The sequence below is a fragment of the Anabrus simplex genome, chromosome 6 (assembly GCF_040414725.1).
Source record: "Anabrus simplex isolate iqAnaSimp1 chromosome 6, ASM4041472v1, whole genome shotgun sequence".
In the NCBI taxonomy this organism is placed as follows: domain Eukaryota; kingdom Metazoa; phylum Arthropoda; class Insecta; order Orthoptera; family Tettigoniidae; genus Anabrus; species Anabrus simplex.
In genome coordinates, this window is record NC_090270.1 from 271,578,154 (window position 1) to 271,599,872 (window position 21,719).

Sequence of the window (21,719 nt, forward strand, 5' to 3'; positions counted from 1 at the left end):
TATCATCTAGGTCATTGGCCCACACATCAAATGCCCACACCTCAAATATCTTCTGACTAGTTGAAGATAGTGACAAATGCTATTAGTCTAACAAAATATCTTCAGTGGTTCTTGTGTTGGAACAAACACACACATATGTTAGACATGAAACAATTCACCATTCAATTTCAAAAGATCTGAAACATACAAAAATCTAAAATTGCTGCAAGAAAGGTATCGAAAGGACAGAGTGACATTATTGTTTCACAGTATTCTGCAAATTAATCTGAACAAGGCTTTTCATAATTTTCCCAATGGTTGGCAACAGTGTGCAACATATGGCTTATTCGTAGATCCCGGGCTTTCTATGCATTTATTGCACACTTGTTCATTGGTAACGAATCTGTGTGATGATTGCATTAGATTAAAAGTGTATTTATTTCCATTTGTGTCAATTTTGAGGAATTTTGAGGTTTCTTTATGTGATTAATAATACCTATGTCTACAATGGATACAGCTCTCAGGAAGCGTACCGTAGTGTGATTGAATGACCTCACAATACTTTCATGGCACAAAGAGAGTTAGCTAATAAATTTGGTGTCATGTAGGCACTATAAGTAGAACTATTCAGCACCTCAGAAAGACTGGGTTGAAGAAAAAGGGAAACCATGGCAGCAAAATGAAAACCATGTCAACTGATGAACATTTTCTCCTCAGAAGAAGCAAATCAAACCCTAGGCTCACTGCTGTGAACTTGCCTCATATGTACTGGTAAAAAGGGGATTGAACCTACAAATTTCTAATATTCATTTTAGATTTCTGACAGCAGGAAAGAAATCCTACAAACCTTCTAATAGGAGAAAAGTGCAGGAAATGTCTCTAGTAGGCACATAGTCATCAGGAATGGACAATGGATCACTGGAAGAAAGTTATTTTCTCTGATGAGAGCCACCTTGAAGTGCTGGGGCAGAGGTTTCAATATGTGCAACAACAATTTCAGCACATTTGCAACAGACTGTAAAACCCCCTGTGAAGATAAAGAAGAACCAGGACCTTTAGTACCAGTCGATGGGATGATGAAATCTGACCAGAACATCTAAATACTGGAAAAAGGAAGTGTAGGTGGGCTGCAGCAGAGGTTTTCAGGTGGTGACAGAATTTTTCAACAAGATTTGGCTCCTTGCCATACTTCTAAGAAAGTGAAGACATATTTCCGTGAGAGCAATATTTGCGTCTTAGAATGATCAGGGAACTCCTCTGACTTTAATCCTGTAGAATACATGCAGGCTGCTTGCACAAAGAAACTCACAAAATTTAACTGTTCCACAAAAATATTCATAGGAATGCTGCCAGTGACTGTTAACTCACTAGTATCAAAGGAATTTTCTTACCCAGCTTGCATCACTCTATTTATAACTCAGATTGTTGCTGATAAGGTTGAGGTCAAGCAGTTCAGTTGAACTTGACAAGGAGGACATTTACAAGGGACAAGCATGTTTAGATCTTGAGACAAGAATTGCAGAAAGGGCAAAAGGACTTCAGTGAGAAACATCACAGAAAAACTCAATTGCAGGAAAACACAATTGTGAAGAATGAAATCAACATTTTAAGCTAGTGGGAGGAAAATAGGAACTGAGGATTAAAAAGAAAGCGGGAATTAATTTTTACAACAGTATATGAGTGGGTCAAGTGTGTTCGAGCAAGAAAACTGTGTGTGAATGGGTCAATGTTGGAAAGAAAAACATGAGAAATTGAAAACAATCTGAAAGTTGAAATTCTGAAACAAATGAAGAATTTGTGTATCACACTGGATTGCAAGTATGAGGATAATACATTGGAACCTTTTAACAGACTTTATTCCCTTAATATTGCAGCAAAGACAAAATTGTGCTAAATTTTCCCAAACAACTCTGAATGGTTACTTCCTGAAGCCGTAATGTTTGTAAAGGCTGTAAAAGCACTTCTTGTACCTCCTCCACAAAGAAATGGTTTAGAATAATCAAAATATAGATGTATCCTTATATTTAAGGTGGATGTTTGTTGTCGTTAAAATGGGAAAGCATTCTTTCTGATTATATTAGACATGTTTATGAAATAAATAACTGGTTTTACAGAAGGCAGTTTGGGTTTAGGAAAGGTTATTCCACTGAAGCTCAGCTTGTAGGATTTCAGCAATATATAGCAGATATCCTGAATTCAGGAGGCCAAATGGACTGTACTGCGATTGACCTATCTAAGGCATTTGATAGGGTAGATCATGGAAGACTACTGGCAAAAATGAGTGCAAGTGGACTTGACAAAAGAGTGACTGAATGAGTGGCTATGTATCTAGAAAATAGAACTCAGAGAATTAGAGTAGGCGAAGCTTTATCTGACCCTGTAATAATTAAGATGGGAATTCCTCAAGGCAGTATTATTGAACCTTTAGGTTTTCTTATATATATCAATGATATGTATAAACAAGTGGAATCAGAGATAAGGCTGTTTTCAGATGATGTTATTCTGTATGGAGTAATAAATAAGTTACAAGACTGTGAGCGGCTGCAGGGTGACCTCGATAGTGTTGTGAGATGGACAGTGGGCAATGGTATAATGATAAACGGGGTTAAAAGTCAGGTTGTGAGTTTCACAAATAGGAAAAGTCCTCTCAGTTTTAATTACTGCATTGATGGGGTGAAAGTTCCTTTTGGAGATCATTGTAAGTACCTAGGTGTTAATATAAGAAAAGACCTTCATAGGGGCAATCACATAAATATGATTGTTAATAAAGAGTACAGATCTCTGCACATGGTTGTGAGGGTATTTAGGGGTTGTAGTAAGGATGATAGTGTTCCTCAAAACAAGATATGGGAATGTCTGGAAGACCTAAAGGTGCCAAAGTACTTAATTGACAAAGTCAAGATGCTATACCAGAAGTGCTACAGCTGTGTCCAGATAGGCAACGGATGATCAAAATGGTTTGAAACAAAGAGAGGTGTCCAACAAGGAAGTGCTCTGTCACCACTCCTGTTCATAATAGTAATGGACAAGGTCATCAAATCTATCAAGAAAATGGACAGTGAACCAAATGCCCTGGTATTTGCTGATGATGTGCTTTTATGGGGGAGACAGAAGCTGAAGTTCAGAAGAAACTTAATGAAAGGAACAACACATTCAAAAATTTTGGACTGAAGATGAGCAAAACAAAGACAGTAGAAATGACCATCAACAGGGAAGGAACAAGCTCAAATATATTTCTGGAAGGAGCAAAAATTGAATCAGCTTCCCACTTCAAGTACCTCGGAAGCACAATCTCAAAAGACAACACTGTTAGGCAGAAAATACTCAGCAGGACACAGAAATGATCGAACTTCTACAGTCAAGTCAGAAATCTTCCCTGGGACTGCAAAATACCACAGAAAGTGAAAACAATCATGAACCACACTTACTTCATACCAATCCTCACGTACGGTTTAGAGACATGTACCCTACTAAACAAAGACTTCAGTAGAATCCAAGCAACTGAAATGAGATTCATTAGAACCATGAACCAAACAATCAGAAATGAAGTAAATAGGAAATTAGCTGGTATTGAGGTTCCTATTATCAGTGTCATAAAGAAACACAGACTTCAGTGGTACGGGCACATAATGAGAATGAACAGGGAAAGACCTGCCAGAAAATATTTCAACATTAATCTCGTAGGAAGAAGACCACAGGGAAGACCGAGAAAACGTTGGATAGAGACTGTAAGATCAGATGTGGAGGATAGAGGATACAAATGGGAGGACGTACTGGATCAGAAGATGTATGGCGACACAAGGAGATGGCGAGCACTTGTACACCACACCCGGGAAACTGGAGTTGGGAAATGATGATGATGATGATGATTAGTAAGGATGTAAAAGAGAGGGCATATAAGTCTCTGGTAAGACCCCAACTAGAGTATGGTTCCAGTGTATGGGACCCTCACCAGGATTACTTGATTCAAGAATTGGAAAACTTCCAAAGAAAAGCAGCTCAATTTGTTCTGGGTGATTTCCGACAAAAGAGTAGTGTTACAAAAATGTTGCAAAGTTTGGGCTGGGAAGACTTGGGAGAAAGGAGATGAGCTGCTCGATTAAGTGGTATGTTCCGAGCTGTCAGTGGAGAGATGGCGTGGGAGGATATCAGTAAACGAATAAGTTTGAGTGGTGTCTTTAAAAGTAGGAAAGATCACAATATGAAGATAAAGTTGGAATTCAAGAGGACAAATTGGGGCAAATATTCATTTATAGGAAGGGGAGTTAGGGATTGGAATAACTTATCAAGGGAAATGTTCAATAATTTTCCAATTTCTTTGCGATCATTTAAGAAAAGGCTAAGAAAACAACAGATAGGGAATCTGCCACCTGGGCGACTGCCCTAAATGCAGATCAGTATTGATTGATTGACTGATAGGTTAATTTTTACAACCTTATTTCAGCAGACACCTCTCATACTGGACATTTTTCCATGGAATTGATGGTGTTTACAGAAGAGAGGCTCGACTGTGTATAAAATGACAATGCAGGTTGTTGACTCTAAACAGGAATGCAGCAATGAAAACAAATGTGAAGGATCACAAAACATGGAGGGACGTCATGGAACTCAACTGGTCTTAAGGCTGATAACTTTGATGATGACAGGGTATTTAACTAAATTCTTGAATTCATATTATCAACAAAGGGCACAAACTTTAATAAACAGTATGAATATTAAAAGGATGAGTAACCAGGCAACTCGAACCTCATTAGCATGATTATGACAAAATTAATTTTAGCAATCATAGTGCTTAGAAATTATATTGCAGATACAATGCAATAGAGTCCTGATGGTACATTTCAACCCACTCTATCACAGAATTGTGTATCAGAAGGAGATTGGTTAACAAGACATTATTACATGGAACTCATATCCATTTCAAGAGATTGATGAACTTGGTTGTATTACAGTTTCACCAAACTCAAGTGACGGAGAGTAATAATAACTACCTGAGACTAACAAAATGTAGTATTGGTTACATCCTTAGTACACATCTGTCTAAGTCTTCAACTTACTGAACAGTCGGCCTGGGAGGACTGCACACATCCGGAATCATCGTTACGGATGCAGCAAGCTGTCTCACGCTCTTTTTCCCTTCCTTTCTCTATTTCTTTGATGATCTTTGCGTCTTTCCTCATGCACGGTGCAAACTTCGCCCCAAGATGGATTAAGTCTGCCTGTAAATGCAATCAAATACAAATTAGACATTTGGAAATACGTACCAAGATGAATTAAGTCAGCCTGTAAGCAATTAAGTACTGAACAATTAGACAGTTAAAAAGGATCATTTCAGCAAGACATCAGGTACTTAGTACTGACACAAGATAAAGTAATAAAAAATAATGAAGAAAACTAGTCACTGATATAGACCAGTATTGAAACTGTTTTACAAAAATGTGTCTTCTTCTGGGCAGGTAGCGAGGGTTGCCTAGAATTAGAGATGTGCATAGTTCATCCACAGAGATGGAGGTTCAATTCCCTGTCCGGATTACAGGTAATGAACTTCCCTGTCAGGAAGTAAAAAAAAAAGAAAAGAAATTGGAAACAGGACTTCCACAATTGGCATGGCAAATGGCTGTGGAGTTCACCAGCCTACACCAAAAAATGAGTACCAGGTTCATTTCTGGGGGAGGAAGGCAGATAAGCATAGAATTAACACTCCAGTGGTCACGTGGATCACAATAGTGATCCAGCCGTTAATTTTTTTTTCGCTCCTGTTTCTTGGTATGGCTGTTGACCTTGAGCATCTGTGTACCTTCCTCGCGCCACATCCCCTCTCTGATAATGCAGTAGTCTGCTAACCTTGACTGATGGTTGTTGCATTATAAAGCAATTTATTCTTCACAACTGTGATCCGTGTGACCAATAGCGTGACTTCTTTTGATTTTGTTTGTTTTCTTATTACGGTGTCTAATCTCAGATCATGTGCATATATCTACTCCGTTTTATGAGTTTATATTAATTATTGGTACATATGTACAAAATGGATGTCAGAGAATATAAATTGATGGCTGAATGAACCAGACAGTGAGCTACCTCAAAAACATTATGGAGGGAGTAAGTGAGACAAATCACAATGTCCAGTAATTTTTCAAGTTTTTTTATAAATGCATGCATAATTATATTATATTGTACAGAAAATAAAGTTCATTTCACAATACATAATCCTGTATCTGTCTGTTAGGTCATCAGCCCAAAGGCTGGTTGGATCCTCAAACAGCACCATCAAAGGCTATGCAGTTATAGGGAAACCGCAAAAACCAATGGCAGCACCAAAATGAGGCATACTCATATTAATTGAATAAATAGCATAGAATAGCCTTATATCACAAAGGAAGTATGGATCACAATTGTGATCCACATGACCACTGATGTGACTTTTCTTCGCGCGACCACCGGAGTGTTAAACACTATATCCAACTTAGTTGTAAACTAATGATTTCATGTGGCTATTGTAAGGTAAACCCTCTGACAAGGGTGGATGGCATCTGCTGTGTACTGGAAATTGCATGCTAATGTGGTGGAGGATAGTGTTGTGTGTGGTATGAAATTTACAGGAATATTGGAAACAGCACAAACACCCAGTCCCTGAGACAAAGGAATTATATGTGTAAGATTAAAATCCTTCCACCCGGCTGGGAATTGAACCTGGGGCCTTGAAACTAAAGGCAAAGATACTGACCGCTTGACCATGGAGCTGGACAGTTGTGAACTTATGAATAATAAAAGCCTTTACCTTCCACTGCTCCAACGACCTTCAGGAAATGGCTCCGACTTTCTGTACGTATTTTTAAATATTAAGCCGATACTTGGACATTACCACAGCTGCAAATATCGTTTTGGCAATATTGACAGAATGCAATATTTAATGAACTAACAAGTATAACTGCATTACATTCCTTCCGTGCAGTCACCCACAAAGTCTGTTACCTTTTGCCAAATGTCGAGGAGTTGTTAGGGACCGTTGGCAAGGCGTTCTCTGTTGATTACAGCGACGGAGCACTCTACTGTGCAATGTACAGATGTCACGTCAGGAAATTGGTGGCCTCAGAGGGGTTCCTTCAACTTCGGAAACAGGTCGAAGTCACAAGGACTCGTGTCTGGTGAGTATGGAATGTGCTGCAAGACCTCATCCTAAACCGTACGAAACGCCTCGACCTATTGTGCAACCATCTTATACGGTAATACATTCTCGCCAACGGGTTTCACATAATCCTTGATAACATTCTGATGCATTTTTGTCGACGGCAATGTGGATTTTAATTCACGATCACTGATTACCTTTTGAAAAGATGATTTAGAGCGGTAAAATCGGCACTCTTCACCTCAACGACACACAGCAACAACACTTCCAACAGGTTTTTGTCTGTGTACTCTGGTTTTCCCTGTTATCTTTAATTCCAGCAACATTATCCAATGCCATTTCATTTCATCTGTCAGTCATTGCCCCAGAGGAGTGCGACAGGCTTCCACAGCCAACGCAATTCCTATCCTCGCCGCTAGGTGGGGCTTCATTCATTCCATTCCTGACCCAATCGAATGACTGGAAATAGGCTGTGGACTTTCATTTTCATTTTCGTAGATTATGGAAGATTATAGTGGGTCCACCACACCCACAGGTGTTTTATACCTAATCAGTAATCACCAAATTTCAATGAGGCCTGGAGAACAGATGCTGCATGATAGATTTTAGTGGTATTTCCTCCATTAGGGGAAAAGAATCCACTTAAAATGTTAACACTGAGGTGTATCATTGCTTAATACTGAAAGATATTTCAGGTTATAATTTCATTCCTAGATGATTTCCAAAGATATTTTATCTTCAAATCCACCATTTATATGCCCCTCCACTGGGATGACATACTGTTATTAGGTTTGCAGAAGGGCATATTTTTCTTTGTTGTTGTGGCACACTGTCCTGTGTGTTGTGAACTGTTGGTTTACATATCATTCAATGTTTTCCTTGTAGTTTACAGCTGTGTGATAAGCATTTAATTTTTGTCAAATGTATTTCTGCGCTGAGTAAGCCATGAACATACCAGTACTTCTAACACTGAACTCAGGAGACAATTATGCAATACTCCACTGTATTACACAGTGAGTTATGTTAGGCTTCATTCAGCTAAACATAGCCCACACTAGGTCAAGGCCAGTTTCTGATTCCATCAGTGGACAAGTTCCCCTCTTATTTCTCCTTGCACAATTTTGACCAAAAATAGTGTGTGCACACAATACAATTGACATTTTGTAAATTAGTTAATCTGATCTCCCAGCATCAAATTTTCAGGGTGAGTTTTAATAACCCAAGGACAGAAATTACTGTATATCATCATCATCATCATCATCATCATCATCATCATCATCATCATCATCATCATCATCATCATCTGCAGTTTCCAGCTGTTGGTTGGGTCTGCTTTAAATTACTGTCTATATGTGTATGAATACTCTGTGCATATTTTTTCAAATGCTGGCACCAAAATGAAGCAAGTGCGCACATTACTTAGGATAAGGGCGAGTCCCATTATACCTCAGCAGAATACATGGTGTCAGTTACCTAGTTAGAAGAGAGGTGTGAAGGATGTTAAGTTTGGTTGCAAGTGCAACAAACTATTGCTCACTCATGGCTAAAGAAAATGTTCACATTAATGAAGATGTAGAGAATATTGGAAAACACAAAATTATTATATGAGTGAAAGCTATTCGTAACTGGCAAAAAGAAAAACTTGACTCCACGGAACATTCAGTAAACAACAGGTGTTTCGCAGCCAAAAAGCAAAGTATCCAAATGTCAAAAATAGGCTATGCAACTATGTGAATGAAAAGAGGCAATATGGATATGCAGTTACAAGTGAAATGTGTCAGCTAAACATTTTAGTTATAGCCAGGGAGCTCGGCATCACAGGCTTCAAATCTAGTCGGGCTGGGTAACAAGATTTATAATCACAATGAATTTGTCTTCTGGAAGAAAATGAGCACTGCTCAATGATTTCCAGGTGGTTACAAAGAAAAGATGGTGAATTTTCCTGTATTAAATTAAAACTCGACTGTATTAAATTAAAGGTAAGATATAGGGTATAGTTTTCTTGATTTCTACTCTTACAATTGAGGGTTATTCAATGGTGTAGATTATTTGCTACATAACAAATTTTAACTGACTGTCCATGTTTAGTCATCAGTATGCCAACAGTCTATTGTTATAACATGCAGGCGGAGCTGAGCTGCAGATGTACGCCAATAAGATATATGAGAGATGCTTACTGCTCTTGGTCCAATCCAGAAGTTAGCAGGTTCCTGGTAGTCTACCTGCTGCAAGGATAGGCTCGTCACCAACACCTGAAACGTAGCACACAGATGCTTTTACCTGACAGAAATAAGGACCATATCATGAAAAGTTTAAGCACTCAGAAGAAAGGAAGGAAATAAAAAAGAACATCACACATTTCATGGTAGAATGCAATTGTATTAATAATTTTGATGAAATGAGTTCATAAGAGAGAAGTGATAAACCTTCAAGAAGCATGGAGGAGATTTTACATTTTATTGGGTACAGAAGAACATAGATGTTACCCACAGCCATAGAGTTGGTTTTGCCATCAACTGATTGGGGTCTACTTTTGAAACCTTTCTATAACTTAAATGTTGACTTGATTTGACACATGTTTGGCCCTTTCCAATGTTTACATTATTATGTTAGGAACCTTTTCTCCTTTTGTGTCTGTTCCTAACTTTTACTGTCTGTATTTATCTTTTTCTTATGTTTCTTCACTTTTCGTGTATGTACCTAGATTTATTCTTTTCCCTTACCTCCTACATCTCTGTCAAGATAGCCCATCAATGAGTGTTCAATCAATCATCAATGATCTGCATTTAGGGCTGTAACCCAGGTGGCAGATTCCCTATAATTTATTTGAGAAAAATTCAGGTGAACATTTTCAACGAACTTGGAAATTTATCGAACACTCCCCTTGATAATTTATTCAAGTTCCTTACTCCTCATCCTATAAATGAATACTTGCCCCAATCTGTCCTCTTGAATTCCAACTTTATCTTCACATTATGATCTTTCCTACATTTGAAAGCTCCACTCAAGCTCATTTGTCTTCTTACGTCATTCCACACCAACTCACCACTGACAGCTCGAAACATACCACATATCAATTGTGAGGTCTTCTATGTCCTTCTATTCTTCTGTGACAAGTTGGAGGATTCTGTACTCGTCATTCCGCATTACATGGCCGAAGTATTCCAGCTTCCACTTTTTGATGGTTAACATGACTTTGGTCTTTCCCAGCCAATCCAATTCTTTAGAATTCTGAATTCTGTCTGTCTACAAAATGCGAAGCATCCTTCTGTACACCCACATTTCGAATGCGTCCAGTCTCTTGCAGGGAGCCTGAGTAAGTGTCCATCCATCCATTCCATACAGTAGTGTCGGAAAGATGTAGGCACAGACCTAATGGAGCCTTAGGTTCAGTTGCAGGTTGTGGTTGGTGGGCAATTTCCTCATCTGCATGAAGATGGTTCTCACACTTTCAATGGAAACTCAAATTTCTTGGCTGCAATCTCAGCAGAGCTTTTTGATGCTTAACATGACTTCAGTCTTCTTGAGGTAACATCCTAGGTACTGATATTGGTTTATCTTAGTGTTGGTCCCATTGCCGAGAGTGAGTTGGTGTGGACATTTTGCTGTTTACTGATGACCAAAAACAGAGTTTTCTTAATGTTTATCTTCAATCTTCTACTGTTGCAAGCCACGCTCACTTTGTTTCATAATACCTGAAGGCCCTCTACATTGTCTGCTAGCAACATTGTGTCATTCGCGTAATGGAGGTTGTTCAGACGCTCTCCACTGATAATAATACCTATGGTAGATGGTTCTTCTAGAGCTTCTGAGAAGTTAAACTCTGAGTAAATGTTGAAGAGTAGAGGTGTTAATACACAGCCTTGTCGAATCCCGCGGTGGGTATCTGTTTCTTCTGACAGGTTTTCCTCAATTCTGTTTGCTGCTTTTTGACCCCAGCACAAACTGGCAATGATCCAAATGACTTCAGTCAATCACTACTGATTTGCATTTAGGGCAGTCGCCCAGGTGGCAGATTCCCTATCTGTTGTTTTCCTAGCATTTTCTTAAATGATTTCAAGGAAATTGGAAATTTATTGAACATCCCCCTTGGTAAGTTATTCCAATCCCTAACTCCCCTTCCTATAAACAAATATTTGCCCCAATTTGTCCTCTTGAATTCCAACTTTATCTTCATATTTTGATCTTTCCTACTTTAAAGACACTACTCAAATTTATTCATCTACTAATGTCATTCCATGCCAACTCTCCGCTGACAGCTCGGAACATACCTCTTATCACAAAGTTTACACAAGGAGTAATTTTAATACCACCTATTCAATACAATTTATTCCAATATTGTGTGGTCAAATACACATTTGTGTAAACTTTGTGATTAGCTATTTTAAATATGGAATCATGACAAGAATAATGGTTTGTAACATACCACTTAGTCGAGCAGCTCGTCTCCTTGCTCCCAAGTCTTCCCAGCCCAAACTTTGCAACATTTTTGTAACGCTACTCTTTTGTCAGAAATCACACACAACAAATCAAGCTGCTTTTCTTTGGATTTTTTCCAGTTCTTGAATCAAGTAATCCTGGCGAGCGTCCCATACACAGGAACCATACTCTAGTTGGAACCTTACCAGAAACTTATATGCCCTCTCCTTTACATCCTTTCTACAACCCCTAAACACCCTCATAACCATGTGCAGAGATCTGTACCCTTTATTTATAGTCCCATTTATGTGATTACCCCAATGAAGATTTTTCCTTATATTAACACCTAAGTACTTACAGTGATCCCCATAAGAAACTTTCACCCCATCAATGCAGTAATTAAAAGTGAGTGGACGTTTCCTATTTGTGAAACTCATAACCTGACTTTTAACCCTGTTTATCATCATACCATTGCCTACTGCATGGTCCCTCATACGAAAACTGGACCCAACATCTATACCACCGAGAAAGAATTCATGTATCAATGTAGAATCCATATTTAACCACCTCATTTCTACATCTAAAACTGTAGGACACAAGAAGTTCAGTAGAAAGATATGATTGAAATTCAATGTTAAAACAGGAAGTCAAACCACAGCTATTCACTTTAGAAGAGATACAAAAGGGTTTAGATGGTCTCCAGACAGGCAAAGCAGCAGGATTTGTTGGTGTTTATCCAGAGTTCCTTAAGAAGTGTGGCCCAGCAACCAAGCAATGGCTTACGACCTTCTTCAGTTCCATTTTGAATTTGGGACATCTGCCTCCATCTTTCAAGAAGGCCAAAATTATTGCAATATTAAAACCAGGGAAGGATCCAAAGATACCTCAAAGCTACAGATCAATTTCCTTACTTAGTGTCACCTACAAATGACTTGAAAGGCTCTTACTGATTAGAATTGCTCCTGCAATTGAGTCACTGATTCCTATTGAACAAGCTGGATTTCGCTAAAAACGAGACTGCAGTGATCAAGTTCTTGCCCTGTCTTCCTACCTAGAAGTTGGTTTTGAGAAGAAGCTCAAAAGTGCTTCTACCTTCCTGGATCTCTCAGCAGCGTATGACACAGTCTGGAGAAGTGGAATTCTCCTCGAACTTATAAAGGCAGTTCCTTGCCTTAAAATAATCACAGTGATTGGCAATATGCTGAGTAACAGGCTATTCCAAGTTCTAACTGAAAATGTTCGGAACAGGTTCCATACAATCAATAATGGCCTACCACAGGGATTCGTTCTATCCCCTCTGCTATTCAACTTGTATACTCATGATTTACCCGAAACTCTATCTCGCAAATTCATCTATGCAGATGATATAAATCTTACAATTCAAGCTAACACCTTTGATGAAGCTGAAGGATATATTAAATGCAGATCTTGGGAAGATGGATGAGTACTTCAGAAACTGGCGGCTCCAGCCAAATGCCTCAAAATCTGAGGTTGCCATTTCACCTTAGTCACCTACAAGCAAACCATCAACCTAGAGTGAAGTTTAGGAATCAATACCTAAAGCACAATAGCTGTCCTAAGTACTTAGTTGTGACATTGGACAGGACACTGACCTACCAAAATCATATTGGAAAAACGGCTGCAAAACTGAAAAGTCGTAACAACATACTTAGTAGGTTAGCTGCAGTATCATGGAGGTGCCGGCACCAGTACACACAGAACTACTGCTTTGGCTGTTGTATATTCCCCAGCTGAATATTGTGCAGGCATTTGGTTAAATAGCTCTCAGTGCCAACTAGTGGATATTCAACTTCGCCAGACAATGCGTATCATCTCTGGTACTCTGCGTTGTACTCCCTCCAAGTGGTTGCCTGTACTATGTTACATCGCTCCACCCCATCTTAGCAGACAGCAAGATCTTGTTCACCTGTGGTGCAGGAACATGGAAAATGATGCTCTTCCAATTAATTATGATGTCAAACGTCTTTCGAAACCGAGATTGAAATCAAGAAAGCCAGCTTGCAAGACGGCAAGACAGCTGTAGATCTTACGTCAACCAGGTTCAACCTCCGAAATACCTGGAGAGATGAATGGTTAAACTTGACACCTCATGGCCTACTTTCAATCAGTGATCCCACTACAAGGCTTGCTGGCTTTAATCTAACTCAAACAGTCTGGTCAAGGTTAAACAGGATTCGATGTCGTACTGGTCGAACTGGTGCAGCCCTATATCAATGGGATTGGATAAATTCTCCCCAATGTGACTGCAGTTTTAAATTACAAACCATCAGCATATTGTGCAGGAGTGCCCTCTACGTGCATATCCCAGCTCTTTCGATGAACTCCACTCAGCATCTCCAGAAGGAATTAGATGAATTGCAGACCTGTCTATGCATATTTGAAAATGGTCCTAATGCTGTAAAATGTATATATGTAAGAATATAATTTAATGTAATTCTTATTGTCTTGTAAGCATCATATAATAAATAAATAAATAAATAAATAAATAAATAAATAAATAAATAAATAAATAAATAAATAAATAAATAAATAAATAAATAAATAAATAAATAAATAAATAAATAATAACAATAATAACAATAACAATAACAAAAACAACAACAACAACAATTGCCTACTGTCCATCTCACAACATTATCAAGGTCATTTTGCTGTTGCTCACAATCTTGTAACTTATTTAACACTCTATACAGAATAACATCATCCGCAAAAAGCTTAATCTCTGATTCCACTTCTTTACTCATATCATTTATACATATACTAGCTGATGTAGCCGTGTTTCGCTATGGAATTCTACATTTTGTACAGATTTTTAGGTTACGTACTGTACACGTTGTAAGTAAGATTGTCTTAAATTGCACATCTCTTAATGTTACCCTAGAAATGCAACGGGGAAGTCGCCAAATGTCTTTTTTTATGTGAAAACTGGGTTAGGGAATTTTCATTATAATGGTAGACCTTCTAGCCTACCATCAGTCACAATCAAGTTGAGGAATTTTCCTTATAATGGCAGACTCTCACTCTCCACCTGCCTTTTTACATCCTCAGAAAGACTATCTTAGTGGTTTTCCCAACTGAAATCAACACAGATCATTACAATGACGCCAGTAGGAATGTCATGATGAAAAGCAATGGTATCATATGAAATACTCGATCAAATGAAAAACCCCACATTTTCTCACTTTTAACGAACAGTAGTATGCTGCCGATCTAACAGTCCAAAGTTCCAGAGATTGAATGACCAGGCCGCAGGCAGCCCTGAACACTCCTCTGCCATTATTCCCTTAAATTTGCACACTGCTCATTCTGATCAGTGCCTCAGATTAAGGATTGAATAGCTGGAATGCCATGATGACCCAGTGTGTTACGTACCAGCAGTATCAGAAAATGTATGAAGGACAGAATTGGTAGGCTAGAGAAGAAAGTTATCTAACTTCCCTGCTATTTCCTGCCAATATTCAGGCAGACTGTTATACTCGTTACGCAGAATCTTATCTATTACAGATGAGTGGCATCATAAGAGACAAAGAACATTATAACAAACAATGGTCAACGTAATGTTATTGTTGATGAATTTCATGAGCTTTCGATATTGTAGGCCTTCACATTTAGTTTTCTTCCGACTCTGAAATACCACTCCTATCACAGTCAGTGTGGTAAAACTGACTAAAACATAAATGATCAGAAATTTAATTCTATTTAACTTTAGATATGCAGTATTTATCGCTAGGACAACTAATAACATAAATATTTGAGAATTAAATTTTTGGCCCTCCCCATAACTACCATTTTGCTCAGCGTGAATAAAATTATTTATAGCCTAGACTGTAGTGGCTCATTCCCTGACTTTACATACCGATTTTCACTAAATTCTCTTCAGTCGTTTTCTCGTGATTCGTGTACATACAGACATACAGACAGACATTACGGAAAAGTAAACAGTGCATTTCCTTGTTACTGTGGACACGGCCGATACAGAAATACCATTGTTTTAAAATTCTGAGCAATGTACAGAAAAAACTCTTATTTTATACATACCGGTATATATATTGAAGAAAATATAAAAGTCCAATAATACTGTCTTGAGGAATTCCCCTCTTAATTGTTACAGGGTCAGATAAAGCTTTGCCTACTCTTGACTTGACTTGGGTGTCAAGTCCAATGTTCTGCAGGATCTCCATCGTCTTCTCATGCTGGACTTTGTTGAATGTCTTTTCATAGTCTATGAAACATGCACAGATGTTCTTGTTCAGTTCTAAGCAATGTTGGTGGACAAGTACTTGCATACAGAAAAAAGATCTCTAGTCCAGAGGAGTGCTCTGTAATGGGTCAGTAAATCTACTATCATGGATATCTTGCATTTATGAACACTTCAATGTTAACTTATTCTGCCAAGATTCAAGATGAAAAAGTAAGGAATATTTTTATGGACAGTCAGTGAGAAAGAGGAGTCAAAGGTGAGATGACACTGTACTTCTTCCATTTCCTTACAGACTGATGATGACATAAAGTAAAATAGTTTTGAAAAGTCAGCCTTCCTCTGTATTTTCCTTCCTCGGATTGAGTATACTGATGTATCGTGACTTTGGAAAACAAAGCTATGATTTGAAACATTCCAGTAATAAGAATTTATATTGAGCTCTTCAGTATGTGATTAGCTCAGTGGCTTATCTGCTAGCTTCCGATCCGGAAGGCTGAGATTCGAATACCAGCTGATCCTGGACGGAGATTTTAATCAAAAAATTCACATGGCATCAGGAAGGTATCAAGTCTTAAACTGCAAGGCAAAATGAAAATGAGCCTGGGTTGCTCTAGTGATTCCAGAAATAACCGGGATAAGCTGTAGAAAGCTATTACAGTACTGACCTGGCCAGAACGGCTGTAGAGGTCGATGCCAACGGGCCCCATTCCGTAGCAAGCCAGTGATATGATGAGAATGAGCACCTGCACTGTGGTGACCCAGTAGGTGAAGAATGGACGGTGGTCCTCCATGTCATCGAGCTGTTCTCTCACGGCTGGTTTATTCGCCACCGAGCGCTTCATGGAGCGCCTGGAACAAATACAACACACGTAAACTAAACTGGATTAAGATTATATCGAGGTGACATGTGGACATGTGGAAGGAATGAAAGGGGAATATATAGAATGTACCAGGTAATATAATATGTATTTATGTGTTTCATTTGAGGAAATCTCTAGACCCAGCTGTTGAGAGTGAAAAAGAAAACAAACTCATTACCGGTACTCAATGATATGGCATGGTAAGGAATGCAATAGAAAAGATTTGGAAAACAAGTGATAGAACTTGAGCAAGCAATGTACAAAAATTATTGCAACTGTGTCCAGACACATGTGAGGAGGACGCGGTGGTTTTGGAATGAAACTAGAGTACGACAGGGAAGTGTACCATCACCACTGTTATTCATAATGGTTATGGATGACATGGTGAAGAAGACAAAGGTAAAACATGGGGACAGGGAGCTGAAGGTAATGCTGTTTGTAGATATTGTGGTGTGGGGAGCACAGAGGGGAAATTTGACATACTGTGTGAGATTATTGAAAATTATGGAATGAAAATCAGTGTGGAAAAGAGTAAGACAATGGTGTTGACTAGAGGAGATCATCATTAGTGTCTAAAGGCAATGCCTTGTCTATGCAACCATTGTTCTCTGCCCTCAGCTCCTCACTTCATTTCATATTACCAGCCATAATGAAGACTGTGCCAAATCTTGAAGGAATTTTTCCTCGGTCATCTTTGGCCTTTCTTCCCTGTGCTTTTCCCCTTCCATCAGATTGGTAAGAAATGTATTGTGTTGCAAGATGTGGCCTGTGAATTTAGCTCTTCTTTTCTGTATCATTAGATTTCCTGAATTTCTTGCAGAATGATTTCGTTTGTTCTCTTTTCAATCCATTTAATCCATAGCATTTGTCTCCAGACCCGCATCTCAAATGCTTCCAGTCATTTACAATCCTGATCTCTGATTGTCCAAGATTCACAGTCATACAATAGCACACTCCATACAAGAGAAATCTCAATTTTTCCTAATTCCAAAATCTAAATTTGCACTGATTAAAATATTTCTCTTATTACTATTCGCCTTTTGATCTCTTTGCTGCACTTGCTGTCATTGGTGACCAGACTTCTTAGATATGGGAAACCGGTGACTTGTTCCACTATCTCATCACCAAGCTTGATGTTGGTGTGAATTCGTTCAGGATGTTTACTCATACCTAATACCTTAGTTTTTTTAAAGATTAATGTTTAAGTATGAATCTGACAATGCTGATGACAATACATTAAGCATCTTGGACAGTTCCTTCTTGGAGTCTGATACAACTGCTATGTCATCTGCAAATCGAATGCATTGGATATGGTGCCCATTTATTTTAACTCCTTTTGTATTTGCCTTATACTTATTTAAGGCTTCTTCAATGAACACATTAAAGAGGTAGTGGTGAGAGAGAGAAGCCTTGCCTTACACCTTTACCAATTTTTGCTATCTGGATACTTCCTCCGATATCTACCATCGTGATCTGTCTTTTGTCCTTTATAGAGTAGCAGTATGAGTCTCTTGTCTTTCCAGTCCAAACCCATAGCTTTAAGAATTTTAAACAGTTTGTACTAGCTCACATTATTGAAAGCCTTTTCAATATTTACATATGCTACATAGGTGTTCCTATTCATCTCCAACATCCTTTCTAATATTGTTCGAAGAGCTAAGGTGGCTTCTCTTGTTCCCATCCCTGTCCTAAAGACGAACTTGTGATCAATTTGTAAATTTAATTTGTTATTTATCCTGTTTCTTTATAATTGATAGTAGTATTTTGGATATACACTGACTAACAGAGCAAATGCAACACCAAGAAGGAGTGGTTCTAAAGGGATGAAAGTTGGGGAAAAAACAGAGACGGCACGGACGAATAATTGATGTTTATTTCAAACCGATATGCAGATTACACAATGCGCATGGCATCGACTCAGTAGGATGTAGGACCACTGCGAGCGGCGATGCACGCAGAAACACGTCGAGGTACAGAGTCAATAAGAGTGTGGATGGTGTCCTGAGGGATGGTTCTCCATTCTCTGTCAACCATTTGCCACAGTTGGTCGTCCGTACGAGGCTGGGGCAGAGTTTGCAAACGGCGTCCAATGAGATCCCACACGTGTTCGATTGGTGAGAGATCCGGAGAGTACGCTGGCCACGGAAGCATCTGTACACTTCGTAGAGCCTGTTGGGAGATGCGAGCAGTGTGTGGGCGGGCATTATCCTGCTGAAACAGAGCATTGGGCAGCCCCTGAAGGTACGGGAGTGCCACCGGCCGCAGCACATGCTGCACATAGCGGTGGGCATTTAACGTGCCTTGAATACGCACTAGAGGTGACATGGAATCATACGCAATAGCGCCCCAAACCATGATGCCGCGTTGTCTAGCGGTAGGGCGCTCCACAGTTACTGCCGGATTTGACCTTTCTCCACGCCGACGCCACACTCGTCTGCGGTGACTATCACTGACAGAACAGAAGCGTGACTCATCGGAGAACACGACGTTCCGCCATTCCCTCATCCAAGTCGCTCTAGCCCGGCACCATGCCAGGCGTGCACGTCTATGCTGTGGAGTCAATGGTAGTCTTCTGAGCGGACGCCGGGAGTGCAGGCCTCCTTCAACCAATCGACGGGAAATTGTTCTGGTCGATATTGGAACATGCTGTCTTGCACATGCTGAAGAATGGCGGTTGATGTGGCGTGCGGGGCTGCCACCGCTTGGCGGCGGATGCGCCGATCCTCGCGTGCTGACGTCACTCGGGCTGCGCCTGGACCCCTCGCACGTGCCACATGTCCCTGCGCCAACCATCTTCGCCACAGGTGCTGCACCGTGGACACATCCCTATGGGTATGGGCTGCGATTTGACGAAGCGACCAACCTGCCCTTCTCAGCCCGATCACCATACCCCTCGTAAAGTCGTCTGTCTGCTGGAAATTCCTCCGTTGATGGCGGCCTGGCATTCTTAGCTATACACATGTCCTGTGGCACACGACAACACGTTCTACAATGACTGTCGGCTGAGAAATCACGGTACGAAGTGGGCCATTCGCCAACGCCGTGTCCTATTTATCGTTCGCTACGTGCGCAGCACAGCGGCGCATTTCACATCATGAGCATACCTCAGTGACGTCAGTCTACCCTGCAATTGGCATAAAGGTCTGACCACTCCTTCTTGGTGTTGCATTTGCTCTGTCAGTCAGTGTATGACAGAGCAGATGTATGGTTCTGTGATCAGAACATTCTGCACTACTTCCCTTCTTTCGTATCATGACCCTTTTGCTTTTGATGAAATCTTCTGGAATTTCACCATCATCATGGCATCTGTATATCATGGCATATAGAAGTTCTTTCAATTTCTCTCCCATATTCTTTAGCAGTTCTCCAGATATATTATCTGGACCAGTAGCTTTATTTTCATGTAATCGCTGAAGTGTTGATTCATACTCCTTGTGATTGTAGGACTTTTATTATCTTCATCTTCTTCAGGTTCTAGTTCAATACACCTTAGGTCATTCAGCACAATATCTCCTTCATGCTGTTGTTTAAGGTGTTCCTTCCACTATGCACTGATGTCATCATTATCTCTTAATATTTTCCCATTTTTCTCTTACGACAGAGCTTTTCACTTTAGGTTTCCAGTTTAATACTTTAATGCTCCTATATGCTCTGCCCGACTCTCCTTCAACAATATATTTTCTAATATTCTCAGTTACCTCGACCATCCACGCCTCTTTTGCTCTTTTACACAGAATTGTCATTTGATTTATGACTTCTCTGTATAGTTCTTGGCTTTCTATTATGTTACCTCCCCTGTACTGATTTCCTTTTGCTATCAGATCCAATATTTCTCTGGTAATCCATGGTTTTCTTGGTTCCAGTCTTCTTGCTCCCATTGTCTCATGTGCTACACCTGGCAAGCTTCCTTTTATAGTACTGTATACCATTTCAATTCTTCATTTCCTTTGGTTAATTCATTTGTTTTATTTTTGTTTTAAATTCTTACATCCGTAGTTTGATGGTCTGTTAGCTTGGCTAAATCTAAAGGTTTTGCTTTTTGATGATCAATTCTTTTCAGTTGGATACTGCATTTGACCATAACTAGGCAATGGTTACTGTCAGTCTCTGCCCCAGGATAGCTGTGACTTGTTTTGACTTGATTGCAATATCTTTACAAGGATATACTCATTTTGATAACGTACAGCATTACCTGGGGCTTTCCATGTGTATCTCCTGCATAATGGAATATCAAATAACGTGTTTGTCACAATCATATTGTACTGATCACAGACGTCTAGTAAGCTCTCCCCTCATTTGTTCCTGACACCTAGACCAAACTTCCCCAATTCCTTCTCGGTCTGGTTACATTCCAACAAGAGCACTGAAATCTCCCATGATTATCACATTATCTGATTCCTTTGTCAGATTCCATATTTCATCAATGTTCTCATACATTTCTTCTATAACTTCATCTGAGTTGTTTGATATTGGAAAGTACACTTGAACAAGAACCAGATTTCTGGAATTTGTTTTGATTGTTGTAACTAGAATTCTCTCATTAATGTGATAGGTGTTAGTCACATTTCTTGCCCAGTTACATCTAATTAGCAGCCTTACTCCATTACTGCCTCCACTTGTACTATCACTACAGATCATTCTGAAGTCATCACTGTAAAAATCACCATTATCTTATTTTACATAGACACAGAACAGAGGAGACAGGGAAGAGAAATTATTAATAAAAATAAAAGGAGAAAACCTTGAAATTGTGGAAAGCTGCAAGCACTTGGGAAGTGAAGTGATGCAGGATGCACGGTGGGATATGGAGATCATTAAAAGGATTCAGCAGAGGAATGGATTCTACCAGAGTGTGAGAAACGTGGTGTGGAGGAAGGAAGTACCAATGAAGTATAAAGAGGTGATGTATAACATGTACTATTGCCCAATAATGACATATGCAGCAGTGTAGACCTGGATGCTGACAAAAATGCAGGAGAATAAAATCCAGGCTAGGGAAGTGAAATTCTTAAGAAGTATGATAGAAAAGAGAAGAAAGGACAGATTAAGGTATAGGGATGTCAGAAAGGAAATCAGAGTGGACAATTTTTTCAACAGAATGAAGAGGGATAAA

General features: G+C 39.4%; 1 protein-coding gene across 3 annotated transcripts in view; it reads right to left on the bottom strand.

Annotated features, from left to right (window-relative positions):
* rho-5 (rhomboid-5) overlaps positions 1 to 21,719 on the bottom strand; it is a 144,997-nt gene that overhangs the window by 68,140 nt on the left and 55,138 nt on the right. For 2 of the 3 annotated variants that reach the window (XM_068228441.1, XM_068228440.1), the window contains exons 8-10: positions 16,412 to 16,595; positions 9,283 to 9,357; positions 5,037 to 5,198 (exon numbers count right to left, since the gene is read on the bottom strand). In XM_068228441.1, the coding sequence (XP_068084542.1) occupies positions 5,037 to 5,198; positions 9,283 to 9,357; positions 16,412 to 16,595 (421 nt within the window). Of the gene's footprint in view, positions 1 to 5,034; positions 5,199 to 9,282; positions 9,358 to 16,411; positions 16,596 to 21,719 lie in introns of all 3 variants that reach the window. The other variant, XM_068228439.1, reaches the window with a different exon arrangement.